The sequence below is a fragment of the Lycium ferocissimum genome, chromosome 10, assembly GCF_029784015.1.
Source record: "Lycium ferocissimum isolate CSIRO_LF1 chromosome 10, AGI_CSIRO_Lferr_CH_V1, whole genome shotgun sequence".
Classification (NCBI taxonomy): Eukaryota; Viridiplantae; Streptophyta; class Magnoliopsida; order Solanales; family Solanaceae; genus Lycium; species Lycium ferocissimum.
Window position 1 is genome coordinate 32,190,574 of NC_081351.1, and position 16,167 is coordinate 32,206,740.

At 32.4% G+C, this 16,167-nt stretch overlaps 1 protein-coding gene across 1 annotated transcript; it reads right to left on the bottom strand.

Annotated features, from left to right (window-relative positions):
- Positions 1-7,207: 7,207 nt before the first annotated feature.
- On the bottom strand, positions 7,208-8,125 carry LOC132033426 (F-box protein GID2). Its single transcript, XM_059423400.1, has one exon. It carries the CDS (start codon positions 8,045-8,047, stop codon positions 7,427-7,429), a length of 621 nt encoding a protein of 206 aa, XP_059279383.1. The 5' UTR covers positions 8,048-8,125; the 3' UTR covers positions 7,208-7,426.
- Positions 8,126-16,167: the final 8,042 nt, after the last annotated feature.

A 16,167-nucleotide genomic window follows, 5' to 3' on the forward strand; every position in this document is an offset into this window, starting at 1 on the left:
TAACAGAACTAGCAATTCTTACTGATGCAAGAAAGACATACGCGAACAGCCTTAGAAGCAATTAACTACTTTTGACTAATTACTTTGCCAGTACGAAAGGTATATAATTGAGTACAAAAAATTACTTTAAGCAATTAGATTAGTGTGGCAATTAACATATGATTAATTAACGTACCTTGTGGAGATCCGGCCTGCGTAAGTGTAATAGCATAAGCAACTAGAGTATTTAATTGTATTTCTCAATTATGTCGTTGGCATCTTTGAAAGCAAACGCCTACTTAACAAAAAGAAGAAGAATAAAAGAAATGAGCTTCCAAAAACCACAGAAGTGAGAACTACAAATGCTTTATTCAAGAAAATCCAGAAGCCAAAAAGTTTTAACTTTTACATCAACCTAGTAATACAGTACGACTTATTCAAAACATATATAAATGAAGAATATAAATAAATGTTAGGAACTTAAATGAAAAAACTCATAAATTTTGTCGTTGGTCAATACGCTAGCTAATAACCCTGCATCGGCGACTAATGGAAGAACTAATGATTCGAGTTTCGCGGATAGCAACTTTTCAACTCCTATAATTGAAAAACATCCACTGTAATAGAGTTCCAAATTTTACAGGTGATACTCAACGACGTTATCATACAATTTCACATGTAAATTTCACTGTGATTATTTTTTGAAAGACGGGGTTGAAAAATGGCCAGTAGCTATTTCTACTAATGGTTCATGCCAGGGCTAGGCCCGGAATTCTTGATTCCTCCAAGAGTTAAAGCGTCTATTGATCTGTGTCCCTCACCCCTCGAACTTGGCCCTCCTGTTTTTATTGCTTCAACATATAATCCCTCCAGAAATTTGTCGATGGCATTTTCCATGACTTGATGCTTAGCAGCATTAATAGGACGAGCTTCGCTATTAAAGAAAAATAAAGAGCTGAAAAAGAAATTTATGGCGATGAAAATTGCGTAAAGTTTGAGACCTCTGGCCATTTTTTCTGATCAAGAATAGAAGTTATAGTAAAAGTGTTAAATGTGAATGCTTTAAATGGTTACACTGTGATGTATTTCTGGGGTGCTGCATGAAAATGTGGTGCAATCGTACCCTATATTTATTGTAGAGGATTCTAGGAAGAAGGCGTCACGTGTCTGGATTTTTTTGAATGAAATAGAGCTTGAAGCAATTTCTGAGAAGCTGACTGTTGGAATTTTGCGCATTCCCAGTTCCAATTTGGTTCTTATTACTCCAGCAGTCACGGGGGTTGTCAAGATTTAAAAAAAAAAAAAAAATTAAAGGCCACTAGGCTTTGTACCACCTAGGGCTATTTTATTAATATCAGCTAAAGAAGTAAAACGTCATCGTCTGAGTAGTCTACACTTTCTAATCTAAAATTGGTCATGAGTTGTTAATTAAGGAAGATTTTAAAAAAATTTAGACTATAATCTAACGTTTTCTCATAATTTTCAGTTTGCTAAAAATGATCTTTAGACAGTGGTCTTAAAAAATATAAGTAGTAAGAGAAATAAAACGAGAAACATTTACTTTTTAAAAAGTAACTGGCTAGTTGATTAATGCTCTAGTGCATTCCTAAAATGTATCTTATTAACTATGGTTAAGATGGCTGCTTAAGTTAATTTAATCAAAGCCTGTAAAATCTAAAATAGAAAAGTGTCTATCATCTAAATATGCACTTGCAAATGGAGAGAAAGTGTAATCGAGAGGAGCCAAATCCATTAATAATGTAAAAGGTCATTAGTTTTCTTTAAACTTTAATTCCTTTGTTCACCCTTGCGGCCCATTTTGTGGGCGTAATAACCTACGTAAAGCCTTATCATGCTCTTACATTACATGCATGCCATTAAGCAGTATGGTTTGGTGGTACCCCTAAAAAGGCAAAGTGGACTAGTGACAACGTCCATTAATTAATTTATTTATTTATTTATGTTGGTTCTCTTATAGTTATTCAACTCTATCTAATAAAATAGGTGTATAATATGTTATACTGTTAGCTCTTATTGACCTGCCCACTGATTCCTCCGAGACTCTAAAAAATTGGATAAATTGGTGAAACGTTTCCTTAATGAAATCTCGTTCTTTCTTATTGTCCCTTCGACTGGAAATTGTTTTGAATAGTATTCGTCAAAATATTTAAGAAGAATATTTCCTTCGAATTGTCCTTGTTTGGCAAGGCAGTCATTCGATGCAGAATCTTGCTAAATGTGCTTAAGTCAAAAAGTGAAGTGCAATTATTCAATTTTAATCACGTAATGAATATATTATTCCATCGGTCGCTGCTTAAAAGTCATTTCAATAGCCAATTTCGATTTCCCTAACTTATTAGAATTCCAGTGAATTTTGGGATAGTCAAATTCAATTGCTTAAGTCTTGTGAAGAAATGAACCTTGAGCCATCGTCCAAAATTATATAAAGAGATAAACTACACATCGATCACTCCTCCCTCAATAGATGTGGGACACTCAGAAAATATATATACTCTTGCACATGATTGCTTTAATAACTGGTAAAGGCTGATCCAGGATTAATTTAAATGTGACGCATGGGTTCACTTTTAAGGTTTTTATCATTAAATTCCTTGTTCGTTTGACTTTGAAAATTAAAATTTGTTAAATCTAATTAAAAAACTTTTTACTTATATATCCCTTCTGTATCCAAAATGCTGAATTTAGTTAAAGTACCCATTGAACCATGCTCTATTACTTGTGATTAGTTTAAGTACATTTTGTTCTTTTTACATGAACATTTGAACAGATAAACGGAAGGGATTAAGATTGAATATTGCTGACTGTGTATTGACCCCAATTCTCTGAGGAAAAATTAGCCAGTGGATATTTATCTCTATCCGTCTACCTTGCTTCCGTCACTTGGGGGATATTATCCACTTAATCTTCTCTTAGTTTGAAAACTCTTTTTTTTTTTTTTTTTTGTGACTCCGTGTAAATGTTTTCACCGCATAAATGTATCACCATTTCATCTAAAAGCTTAAGTTGTTAATAAAAAAAATATTTATTTGCTTAATTATATTATATGTCAACATCCACTTTTACAATGATGTAGAGTTTCGAATTATCAATAGAACTGGTATATCGTGGGAATTATTATAGGGGAAAATAATTAGTAACCTTGTAACATATAAATCCTTTGAAGAGGATATATATTATTATTTTGACTAAGTTCTGCTTTACTAAAAAAGTAATACAAGACCAATTGTATTTCACCTGGTATTATCTAAGGCTGCCTTATTCATGAAAATCAAAAATCAATTAAACAAAAGAATTTTACAAACTCTCGTAACGCATTATTACGACTTATTCTAAACGAAAAGAAGAATGAAAGAAATAAAAAATTATTACAAGTAATGAATTAAAATTTAAATCAATAATCAGCAAACTAATGGTTCGCGCCAGGGCTAGGTCCAGAATTCTTGACTCCTCCCAGAGTTGAAGCATGTCCTTCGCCTCTTGAACTTGGCCCTCCTGTCTTTATTGCCTTAACATATAATTCATCAATAATTTTCTCTATCGAATTGCTCATGGATTTATCGTTGGCAGCAACAACAGCATTGAGAGGACGAGCCTCACTGTTAATGAAAAGTGAAGAGCTGAATAAGAGATTAATTGCGACCAACACTGCAAAATATTTGAGACCTCTTGCCATTTTTGATGGTACGTTGCAATAACAATTAAAAGCTTGCTCGAATTTGGAGATAATTATCTGATTTGCTTGTACGTACTCCTTATATTTGTGTAGTTCTGTGTGAAAGTATGGTGTATCCTTGCTCTTATTTATAGTGGTACGTTCATGAAAATAAGAGGCATTTGATCAACAAATTCTTTTGAATGGAATAAATGAAGAAGTAACTTCCTGGAAGTTTAACCATTGGACTATCGCACTCTTTGGTCCAATTTTGGTTCTCGTTAGTCATGAATTGTTAATTAACGTTGAAGTCGTATTTAGGGGGGAAAAAATCAGTGGACATTTTTTCTCTCTGACATCTTTTGCCTGCGTAATAGGTTACGTCAACCACTAACATGCATGCAAATATGCAATATGGTCTTTCATTTTGGGGCATAGGAATTGGGTATTTTATTTTGTTAACTCTAATTGACCTGCCCACTAGATCCTCCTTAAGAAATTGGACATAAATAGGTACTATGAATAGCTACAGGTTCCTTAATGGTATCTTTTTTTTCTTTTTCTTCTTTTTCTTAGAGGTGGTAAAATTAGTCGATGAAATGATAAAAACATGACTCGTCTATTAACTCGTTCATTTGTTAGCTCAGTGATCAGTTTTGACCCGTCCATGTATTAGCTCAGTCTATTTTGATGGTCCCACCTTATTCCATTTATAATTTGGGTTGATTTGACTAAATGTGTCGTCCAAATTGACCATGAGAAACCTTGTCCATTATTTATATTTTTTTCTTTTATATCTTAGATATAACCATCATAAAGGGAAATAAATTTTACTTTAATTTGTAATTTAAAAAATTATAAGAAAAGAAACAATGAAATTAAAACTTGATAAGAGTTGGATGAGTTGAATTATGACTGGTTGTTTAGCCCGTTTTGTCCCAATCCATTTAAGACCTAATAGCATTTGGTGGATTAATTACCCGTCTATTTGTTAACTCAATCCATTTTGACCATTTAAATTTAACCCCATACAACCATTTAACGCCCATAATTTTTCCTTCAATGGATGATTTTTCTTCGGGAGCACACAAAAAAGAACGAGGAAAAAAGGGAAAAAGGTGGGTGGCCAACCAAAATAAAAATCACCCAGTCGGCTTCTAATTTAACAAAGTTAATTCATTCGGTCTAATTATGTACCCAGTGATCAAGGCAGGTATAGGCAGATACTTTAAAGTATTATTGAGTCAGTTCATGTGCATCAAGGCAGTTATAGCAGATTTAGAAAAGTCCACAACCAATTTGGTTACAGTCTTCAGCTGTCTTCGATTCAAAATTGGATTCGAATCGAGTCAAAAAGTGAAGTGCAATTGTTCAATTTATACATGTGATGGAAAACCAAGTTTGATTTTCCGACCTCTGAAAAGTCTAGTGAATTCTAGGATTGTCTTGATGTATAAATTTCACTCCTTATTTTCAAACATGTTTTGAGCACGAGGGCAAGTTTTTTTTTTTTTTTTGGCTTAATAAGGTCCCTGAACTTGTTCAGAAATTTCACTTGGACATTTTAACTAAGGCTTGTGACACTCCAACATACCAAAAACACAGGGGTATTTGTAATTGAAGTCAAAAAGAAATTCTTGTGAGTTAGGAGTTGTATTTGAACACAAACTTCATTTGGAAATATGTGAGTAAAAGCCAGTTATTTCTTTTGAAATACTTTAGTCTGTGTCTAGAATATTTGGTTGATATTTTTTTTTTTTTTTTTTTTTAAGAAACATAGGCGTTTGAAACTTAGTATAGTGAACTTCTGTAGTTTAAGAGTACATGTTAGTCAGTACTTCAATATTTTACTGAACTTCTGTACTTAACAGTACATGTTAGTCAGTATTTCAATATTTTAGTTGAAGTTCAAATACGTAGATACTGGTAATATTTATGACCAAACGGATACACTTGGAGATTTTACGGGAGCTATCGCCATGTTCTAATATACACTTCCTTAATTTTATGAAGTGGATCCTAATCAAAAGCCCAAAAACCATTCGTCCCAGTTTTCCAGCAAAACCCATAACCAATTTTTTGACTGATTTTCTCGGGTGATTTGCACAAATAAGATCATTTGAGACTAAACAACAATATAGCCGGTGTGATCTCACAAATGGAGCCCCTACTTTTGTGGAGAAGAGAGACCATTATTTAAATTTTATTTTCATTTAACAAATTTATGCAAACATAACCTTAGCATTATACACACCCGGAAAAAAAAAACACGCTTTCACAAGTTTTGCTAGTGAAGCATAACGGTAATTACATTAATTTTCGTTCTACTCATCCTGTTAAATATTTCACAAATTGTGGCGGACAGCCAAATTTTTTCTTGTTCATAACTTATAAGTACTTGGCAGAGCATCACTTTGTATCAAAAGTTCTGCCGAATGAACAAAATTTGCATATGTTGTTCATTGTTCCCAAATCTTACCAGACTAAAAAGACTTGTCTTCATTTTACTTATTTTATTAAACTTTATTAAACTGTTCACAAATTTTATAGATGTACAAATCTTGACAGTGTTATTCAATTTTGTACTTACTTTTTTTCATTAATTATTCAACGAATGTCTTATCTTTGATGTTACCATGATTCTCCACTAATTTGGAGGGATTCCACCACACTCACACTCTTTAAAGGGGGAGGCTAGGAGAGAGGTTTTTTTCATTGGATTTACTTCAGATGGATAATATGGATTGGATGGAGAATTACTCCATTTTCCTGGCGTGGTGAGCTATCCAAATTTGTACATCAAGTTGTTGTAGAAGGAAAAAAAAAATACAGCAATCTACAGCTGAATCAATATTTATAAAAAGAACAATATTTGTAAAATTTTACAAAAGGGACAAACTTTAAGCACCGACTTTCAAATAGGATAACAAGGTGAAATATTCTGATTTTTCTTAACACAACCAAACAAATGGCAAAGTGCCAAAGGATACACCTATATTCCAGTCTCGGCTAAATCCAAATGAATTTAATAACACGCCATTAATACATCCCAAGAGCCAACAGCCAACAGATCATCTCGAACGTGACGCCGAATTTTCTCGTCATTTTCCTATCTTTTTCCCTAAAGCCATTATTAGTGCCAGAAAGCGTGGCCACCTCTTTGTTCTTATCTGTTTGTTTCTGCCCAAAATATTTCATACTACGAATCACTCCTTTTCCTTCTTCCTCACACATCCAAACAACCAACTTCCCAATTAAGATTATGCTAATTAATCACATAGCAATTAATATTAACCTGGCCTCAATTTTACATCAACTGCTTCGAAAATCAAAAGCATACGTATGTTACATAAGATATTATAGATCTAACAGATCTAAAGCATAAATGATTCAATACATTAAAAACAAATCTTAAGCTGAAAAATGTTAAATTTCGAAATTGAATATATCCTAAAACCATTTTCAACAAATTTAATTGATTATCCTAAAACCATTTTCAACAAATTTAACTGATTATCCTAAAACCATTTTTTTTAAGAAGTAAACACTTCACAATTAAGATTAATGCTAATCACATAGCAATTAGTACGTATTAGTGAGGCCTCAATTTTACATGAACAGCTTTGGAAAATCAAAAGCATACATATGATACAACATAGATCCAACAGATCTAATCATAAAAATGATTCAATACAGTAAAAACACAAACCATAAGCTAAAAATTCAGGATAATAAAAATGTTAAAATTACGAAATTGAATACTCATATATCAACTTAAGTTGATTTATTAGCTTTGAAATTCATCTTCTCATAATACCGAATCGATAGCAACGATAACGATAGATTGACTTCATCTTTTCCCCATCTCGTGTTCGTACCGCCGTATTTTAACGGCGGAGTAGACGGCGCCGGCGGCTGAGGAAGGCAAGGCCAGGCCGAAGACGACGGTGACGGTGACGGTGACGGTGACGGCTTGGAGAGTGGCCAGAGATAGAGAGAGTATAGTCGCCGGAAACCGCCTAGGGCGAGTACGACGGCGCGTAGCGTTTGTTGTTGGTTACGGCTGTCTTTTGTGCAGATCAGTTCCCAAAGACGTTCATCTGACGCCGTTTGGTTCCATTGCTTGCTAACGCACGCTGCTGTTGCTAACGTGCGCCCGTCGACGTGTTTGAGAACTTCGTAGAGTAGATTCTCATCTAACAACACTTCCGATGACGGCTCTTCTATAACTTGCTTCATCTTCTTGTTGTTATTAAAGTCACCGTTAGTTTCGTCACCGTCAAATTGGCGCTTCATCGGCAACTCTAGAACCTGCTTCTTCTTCATCTTCTTGAATTCATCACCGCCGTTCAAATTGACGGAATCGGTATCTCCGCCGTTAAATTGCCGTTTCATTTTGTAGATCTGAGTATGAAAATCGAAGGATATATGAAGGTCTTTTTATTCCCTCGGCTAGGGAAGTGGAATGCTAGGGTAGTGGGGTTTGACGGGGTAGCGGGGTGTTAATGTTGGATTAAAGGTAAATGGCCAAATATACCCTATACTATCAAAAATAGTTCAATATACCCCTCTTATTATATTTTTTTCACAACTTTATCTTAATTTTGATTGAGGTACACGTGAAAAACTCAGAATCAAATATCATAACCCCAAAGAAAAGAACTCAAATTGAAGGGAATGAGTCGGTGATGGATTAAACGGGTGGATTTTGAAGATAATCAGTTATTTAAAATTGGGGGTTAGCTATTTAATTCTGAGGTTGGTGTGTATTCCTCCATCAAAATTAGGGGAAAATTTGTGCCAAAATATAATAAAAAGAGTATTTTTGGACCGTAAATATAACGGGAGGAATATAATTAAACTGAAAGTATAAGAAGGGGCATATTAAAATTATTTTCGATAGTACAGGGGTATATTTAACCTTTCCGATTAGAGATGTAGGGTAGTGGGGTTTTGAGGGCGGCATAGGGGGGGTGTGTTTAATGGTGGGATTAAAGGGGAAATGATTTTTCGAAGACGACAAGGAAAAAGTAATGAATTGGGCGTTTGGGTGGGGGTCAAGAAAATGACAAGTTTGTCCATGTGATTGGTTACTGTGTCCTAAGCTTGTCCTTGTCGTTTTATAATAAAGCTCTTTGTCAGATTCAATAGCAGTGTTTTTGGTCCATTCCTTCGGCTTTTCCCATTTCGTAGAGTGCTTGGCATTAATTACTCGTTTGCCACCAGAATTATTCAGAGTCAATTCGTCGAATGATCACTGAACTTGTAAAAAAACTCTACTAAAATAACTGTTAATATTTTTTGTACTATAAAGTCATCAAATTATATCCTTATTTCTAATAAAGTAAAACAATCTATTTCTTGACATAATCCCCTTAACTCATTTTTAAATTACAAAATTTATATTTAGGCACAATTTTTCGGTACTCCAAAATTCTTGTTCAAATAATATTTTCATGAATAATAAAAAACAAAGTATTATTTCAAGTTATAAGAATAAAACAATATAACAATTCAAATTTTAAATATGCTATAAGATTTTCTTTGTTATATCAACTTCTTTTGAACTATTTTAATATTTTTCTATTGCTCAAAGCAGGAGGTTAAACATTTTACTGAATGTAAGTGTTTGGACATAATTGAAACCCATGAGACGTTATATGCATGTATAATAGTTGGATAAATTTTCTCAAAAAAAAAAATTGTGTTGGATAACTACTTCGTAAAAATGAAAACATTTTTACAATTAGTTGTATATATGCTTTTTAAAAATATAAAATATTTATATTAATTGTAATCCACTTATTTGTAGTAGTTAAATAAAATCAAAATATTACAAGTTCATCTCCAAGAAAATAAAAATAGTAAATATTTTTTTTGATAATCGAAAATTTTATATATCAAGAAAAATTATTTATAATCAGTTAAAAAATCTATAATTAAGCGTCGTGCTTAATTATACTATCATTCAACTATGTCCTTTTATTTTCTACTTTAGATACAATTTTGCAATATTCTAAAAAATTTGTTTGAATTATTTTTCACATTTTGAAAATAAAATAAAACTATTCAAATGGGTTATATAATTTAAAAATAAGTCAAGGGGTCTTATGTCAAAAAATGGAATGTTTTACTTTTTTGGAAATATGGGCATAATTTGATGACCTTATTGTCTAAAAAAATTCAAAAGTTATTTTAGTAGGGCTTTTCTACAAGTTCAATGACCATTTGAGGAATTGACTCGAAGTATTCACCTTTTTCCAAAATTTTCTTTTCATTTTATTTGAAAATTAACATATGTCCATGAATAATTTGAAAATCATTTGGCCATGAAAATTAAAATTGTATTTAGAATTTGAAAAACACTTAAAATCTTATTTTTATTTTTTCACTTTCAGTATATCCAAACAACCAAATATTTTTTTTTTTAAAAAAAAAAACTATAACCAAGCACAACTCCAACTTTAAAATCCGAATAAAATGAAAAAGAATTGGTTTTCATGGCCAGACGCCTACTAAATTTGTTCTATGTTGTGTCTCTGTTCAAAAGAAAAAAAATGTTTTTTTTTTAAGTTTAAATTAATTTCGGCCAAACTCAATTTAAGAGCTATATTTCAGCAATTTATGAATACCGTTGCTCTACATGGTTTATATAATTTACTTTTAAATGTTTCTTATACCTTTTAAAATGATTATATTCATAAATATTTAGTTACATTTATCTTTCTCTAAGTGTCTCGTTTAATTAATACTATTATAATAATACATTTACCTTTATCTATTTATCAAGTTTTGAAACAAATTTGATTTGCCAAAAAGAATTAACATTTGGGGCCAAAAGAAGTATAATGTAAAAAGTTTATAGTTTTAAAAAATGACATAATATTTATATAAAATTTTACATTATTGTAGATATTAATCATTAAAAAAAAAAAAAAAGTCATACCCTTCCTATTTTAGGTTTCCCTTCTCATCTTTTTTACTTAAACCAAGCAGTTGCGCTTCACAATGAATTAATGCCAAAAGAATGTCGTCTCATGATTATTATTAAAATATTGTTTATATTTTTTTTAAAAAAAACATGATAATATTACTGTTTAAAAAGGTTATATAAGGAAATCAAATCGATTTGAACCAATTAGGTGAAGGTTAGGTGAGATGAATACGGGATAATGGGGTTGCTTAAACGAGGAAGAACAATATCTTAGGAAATCACTTCAGAAAATGACACCTTAATACTTGCTGTTTGTCCATTAGCGAATCATTTTATGTTAACTTATATATGCAAATTGTGACACAGAAAGGATACACATTTCTTGGGCCAGCCATTATGGGCTTGAAATGGACTAAGTTATAAACTCTGGATTGCTCCATTAATTCACATTCAGCTCAATGAGACAAAACGAGAAAGGGGTCCAATGATGATTCATCTAGGGCAACTTACATAAATAACTATTTTTTAATACTTGTTTTCAATCAGTAGCTATTATTTTGCTATTTACAATTCATAGTTACATTTAAGCATTTTCGTTGTATTTGATGTATTTCAGTGTATTTGAATAACAGTTCAGTTGTATCCAATCTTATCTGATTTCACATGTATTTGGTTGTATTTGAATACATGTGTATTCAAAATAATGTATTTAAGTGCATTTAAATACACAACGGGGCTATGTATTTTATTGTATTTATATATTGATGTATTCTTTTATTTTAATTGTATTGGGCTGTTTCTAGTCAAACACACCTAGTTTTCTCAAAAATACAAGTTATTAATCAATATAATTTCTCTGAATACATGTGTATTCAAAATAATTGTATTCTAGTGCATTTAAATACACGACGGAGCTGTGTATTTTATTGTATTTATATATTGATGTATCATTTTGTTTTGGTTGTATTTAGCTATGTATAGATTATTCACATACAGTCAAATACACCCAGTTTTTCCAAAAATACAATCATTCAAATACATTAAACTTATATTTAGACTAAAAAAATGGCAAAAATATACTCAGATTCTGAGATACAAAAAGGAGAAGAAGCCACCAATTCTGGTCAAATACAAAAAAATACATTAAAAAAATAACGAATACACTCAGATCTGATATACAAGAAGGAGAAGAAGCCATTGACTCAAACAAATCTTCGGTCAAATACACAGTAGTTATACTCAAAGAAAGGAAAAATACACTCAAATTCATTTAAGAATACACTATATTTACTCGAAAAAATTGTATGCAAAGATCATTGTCTAAGGTCTGCTAAGTACGGCGGTGACGGATTCTAGTTGATGCCGTGGGCAGAGGAATCGCCACCGGAGGATAATCCATTTTTTCCGATTTGATTTCGGATTTGGCCAGTGGAGAACGGGAATTTCTGCCGCCGCGAATCCGATTGCGTTGCAGATCTACGCTACCATTGATTATCTCTGATCTCTTCTCTCCGACGTTGATTCTCTCGAATCATCTCTATCGAATTCCAACACTCAACTTCAATCTGTAGCTCTACCTTTACTAACAAATCTCGATTCCTTCGTTGAAGCTCTAAATAAGTGTAAAAACATAACTCTTGCTATCCAATCTCTTTGTATTGCGTTCGGTTAGTTGATCTTTGTTCTCGAGCTAATCGTCATCTTTCTGAGAACAATTTCTACATGGCGTTGAAGTGTGTTAACTCAATTGAGAGAGATTTTATGAACAAAATACTGTTTTTACTCTTCAATGAATGCTTGAGAAGCAGATCCCTGGGATTCGTTCACATATTGAACGGAAAATCAACAAAGACTTTGGTGATTGGCTTGTTGAGATCGGGGATAGTTAGTCGGAATTTAGCTCGTCAGAGGAGAGCTCCGGACTCGTGTGAAGGAGAGGGAGAGGAGAGAGGTGTTTTTGTCCTGGTTCGTTGCCGGAGCTCCGGTAGGCGGCGGCGGTTGTGTTAGTGAATAGGAAGGAGAGAGATAGTTTTTTAGGATTTGGAGAAGATGAAAAATCAGAAATGTGTAGTGAGCGAGAATAGAGAGAGGTATATGTATTTTGGTATAGCTACCAATGGTAATTTGGAAAATTAATTTAGCTACTAAATATAAATAAATCAAAAAGTAGTTACTATCAATAATTAACTCTTAGAAGAAGCTACACCAAGTAATTTTTCCATTTTGTTTTGCGCAGATTGTCCTTCAAAATGCAGTGGTCTTTAATTTTTGTCCCTTATATTTGTGGTTTTTTATTTTTGCCTTTGTTTCTTATTTAATGAAAATATTTAGACCTGTTTCGCAAGATATAATTTCTGGAGTATTTTTTATATTCTGAAATTGAATTTTTGCCGGCATAAATTATGTAAGAATTAAGTTATGCGACATAAGTTTTGAGGTATTTTTCAGATTATGTTGAGTTTTGAAAGTTTTGCCTTGTTCGGTATAATCTGTGTGGATGTTATGATACATATGCTGAAATTAAACGTAAATTATTTCGAGCGAAATCTTAAATTATGACGTTTTTCAGATTATGTTGAGTGTTGAAAGTTTTGCCTTGTCTGGAATAATTTGTGCGTATGTTATGATGGAGAGGCCGAAGATAGTTGTAAACAATGCCTTGTGAAGTCTAAATTATGCCGCGCCAAAAATATTGAAGGACAAAAATTAAATACCACATAGTTGAGGGGTAAACATTAAAACCACCCCGAAATAGAGGAATTTGTGGGAATAACCCATGTGCATCAAGTCTGAACGTTTAGGCCTTTAGGGGCTAAGATTAATACACCTAATGCGGCTATATGCCACCCAATAATACCAAGTCCATATACGGGCAGTACTATATGGCAGTCACCCAAAGTAATAAGCCAATAAATGTATAATGTAGGTATTAATATATAAAATTATATATATTAGTGTATAATTTATGTATATTTGGTGAGCATAAGTAATTAATATTTGGCCGATCGACCAAATGGGTAACTTGTCCTTGCACAAATTCCTTAGACTGAAAAGTGGTGAAACTCTTTAATTACTTTTATTTTAAAGAAATTTGATGCTTTGAGCAAATTTGTATTTCTAGAGATAGATCATTTGCACAAAACAAAAAAAAACAAACAATATTTTTCACGAAATTAACAGGGAGTAACAAGACAGTTGGACGGTAAAATTCTATATTGTATGACGTAATTCAAATTGTGACATTTGGTCAGTCTCATGCGGACACCAAAAACAACATTCTCTTGTTTACCAGGCCACGTTCTCTTACAAGAAAAATGTGACACACGTAAAAGACTAATGAATATAATTGCTTTGCAAAAAGAATCATCAATTTGAAAATCAAATTACTCAATCAACAAGAAGATGTAGTGTAAAATGGCTTTGCAATCTTGTGCAGCAACCACGAAAAATCGGAGTTTCATTTCAAAAGTATGTAGGACATGAATAGGAAGTGAAGAGAACAAAATAACTCGAAGAATACATATTTTAAGACTTAAAAAATACAGTAAATCAAAGGAATTAAAATTATCTAATGGCCACTTCCTCTCTGACTAGGGCCAGAATATGCTTGATGTTTCATTGCTGTATCTAGTGACGGCGAGGATAAAGAGTTATTCTTATTCTCAGTAAACCATTTTGAGTTGCTGGCATTGAAGCTTTGTTGTTCTTGATCGACATTCGTTTTTGGTGGCGAAAAAAGACGATGATGATGGTGTTCTTTAAGTTTCCTCGAACCTTGGACTTGGACTAATTGGAGGGAGGATACAATTAGGGCAAGAAATACTAGGATTATAATTTTTTGCTTCATGATTTACTCTCGAGTGTTTTCTGTCTTTTGCTTTGTTGTTCTTCTTGAAAGTTGAAACTGATTGTAATATGGTTATACCAAGAGAAGTCGAGTTTTTATAGGGCGAATACCATATTCACCAACTAGGTCGGGTGATCGGGCACTTTGACTTCCATGAAGATTTGTCGGTATTGTCCCAAACAAAACGAAGAATGAAGTATATTATTATTCTTTTATAATTATCTATTATCTTTCCTATTTTAATTTAGATTGCACATACTTTGGCATAAAAAATTGTAGCACATTCAATATTTTCTTAAGCTTCAATTAAACGAGAGTCTGCATGTTAGGATATTGAATTATTGATGATATACGTACTTCTCATTAATACTACTCAATAAAAGTTAGAAAAGACTAAACCAAAATATTTCACATGTACAAATGGGGAAAAATGGTCTCATTCACCTAACACTTTAACTGCCAAGACGTACGCTGAATTGATGGAAAATCCCTCTCACGCTAAAAATGCCTCAAACCCGAGCCTTCCGGATTAAAAAAATTTCTAGTAAGGAACGTTTCCCTTTAATAGGCCCTATGCGGCGGAAATCTGAATTATAGTTAATTGGACCAGTATATTCTAGTAATACATGATTATTAAAAAAAACTAATTCATTAATGAGTTTTAGATTGTAATGGACTTTATATTATATTTTCCAAAAAAGATTATGGTCTTTACCTCTATGTTAGATAATAGAATTTTGGTTAGTTAATTAGCAAATTAGCAAATTAGCAGTAGTTATACCAGCAAATAATTATTATCAGAGATCTAGTCATGTGTCCTATATATTTGGAAGTAGTAATACTACAATGACAATTAAGCACTTATTGCGCCAACTTGGCCCAGCTGGATACGGAGCGCACAAACCGGAGTCTGGTCGGTGACCACAAGAATTTCCAAAAACAAAATTCCTAATGAAATTATGGTATTATTCATTAGGACAACATAAACAAAGTAAATCTTTCAGTGTGAGCCGTTTGGCCATAAATAATATTTCTATAGTATTGAATATTAGTATCGAAATACTTGTGAAATATTGAAAACTTTGCTTCAAGAGTACTTCAAATGAAATAATAATTTGTTCAAATTAAATGAATGAACAGTTTCAGCTCGCAACATCTTCAAACTTTTTACCAACTAAAAATTAAGTCCGATCCCATCTACTCTTTTATACAGCTTCAAATTCAATTTTTGTTTTTTTTTTTAACTTCAACTAAATATCGTCCAAATGCCTTAATATTGTCTCTCGTTGGTTGTATTATTAAGACAAAAAAGATTTTATCAAGATTTTACCTACTCGACGTTAAACTTAAATGCTCAAATTCTTATACATATATATGATATATCTAGGATGATCGTCATTCTATGAGAAATTAACATGGTTTTAGCGGGGCCAGATTGGAAATGACGAAGTAGAAAATCCAATGTTTAAAGAACGAATATTAACATTCTCGTTCCGTGATGATGGGAATGAATGGTTGATCATATATTACTTGTATAATACTATGGCAGATTCAATAGAATGATTTCTTTGGTGGTACTCTATATTAAAGAAAAATAATACTTCGAAGCTCACCAAATAGTGAGGGAATATAGAAATATTTTACAAAAATCCCAGTTGGCTAGCTGTGGAGGAATTTGTTGAGGTACATGTGATGCATAATATATAATGCACTTGAAAGTATAGCCACTATATC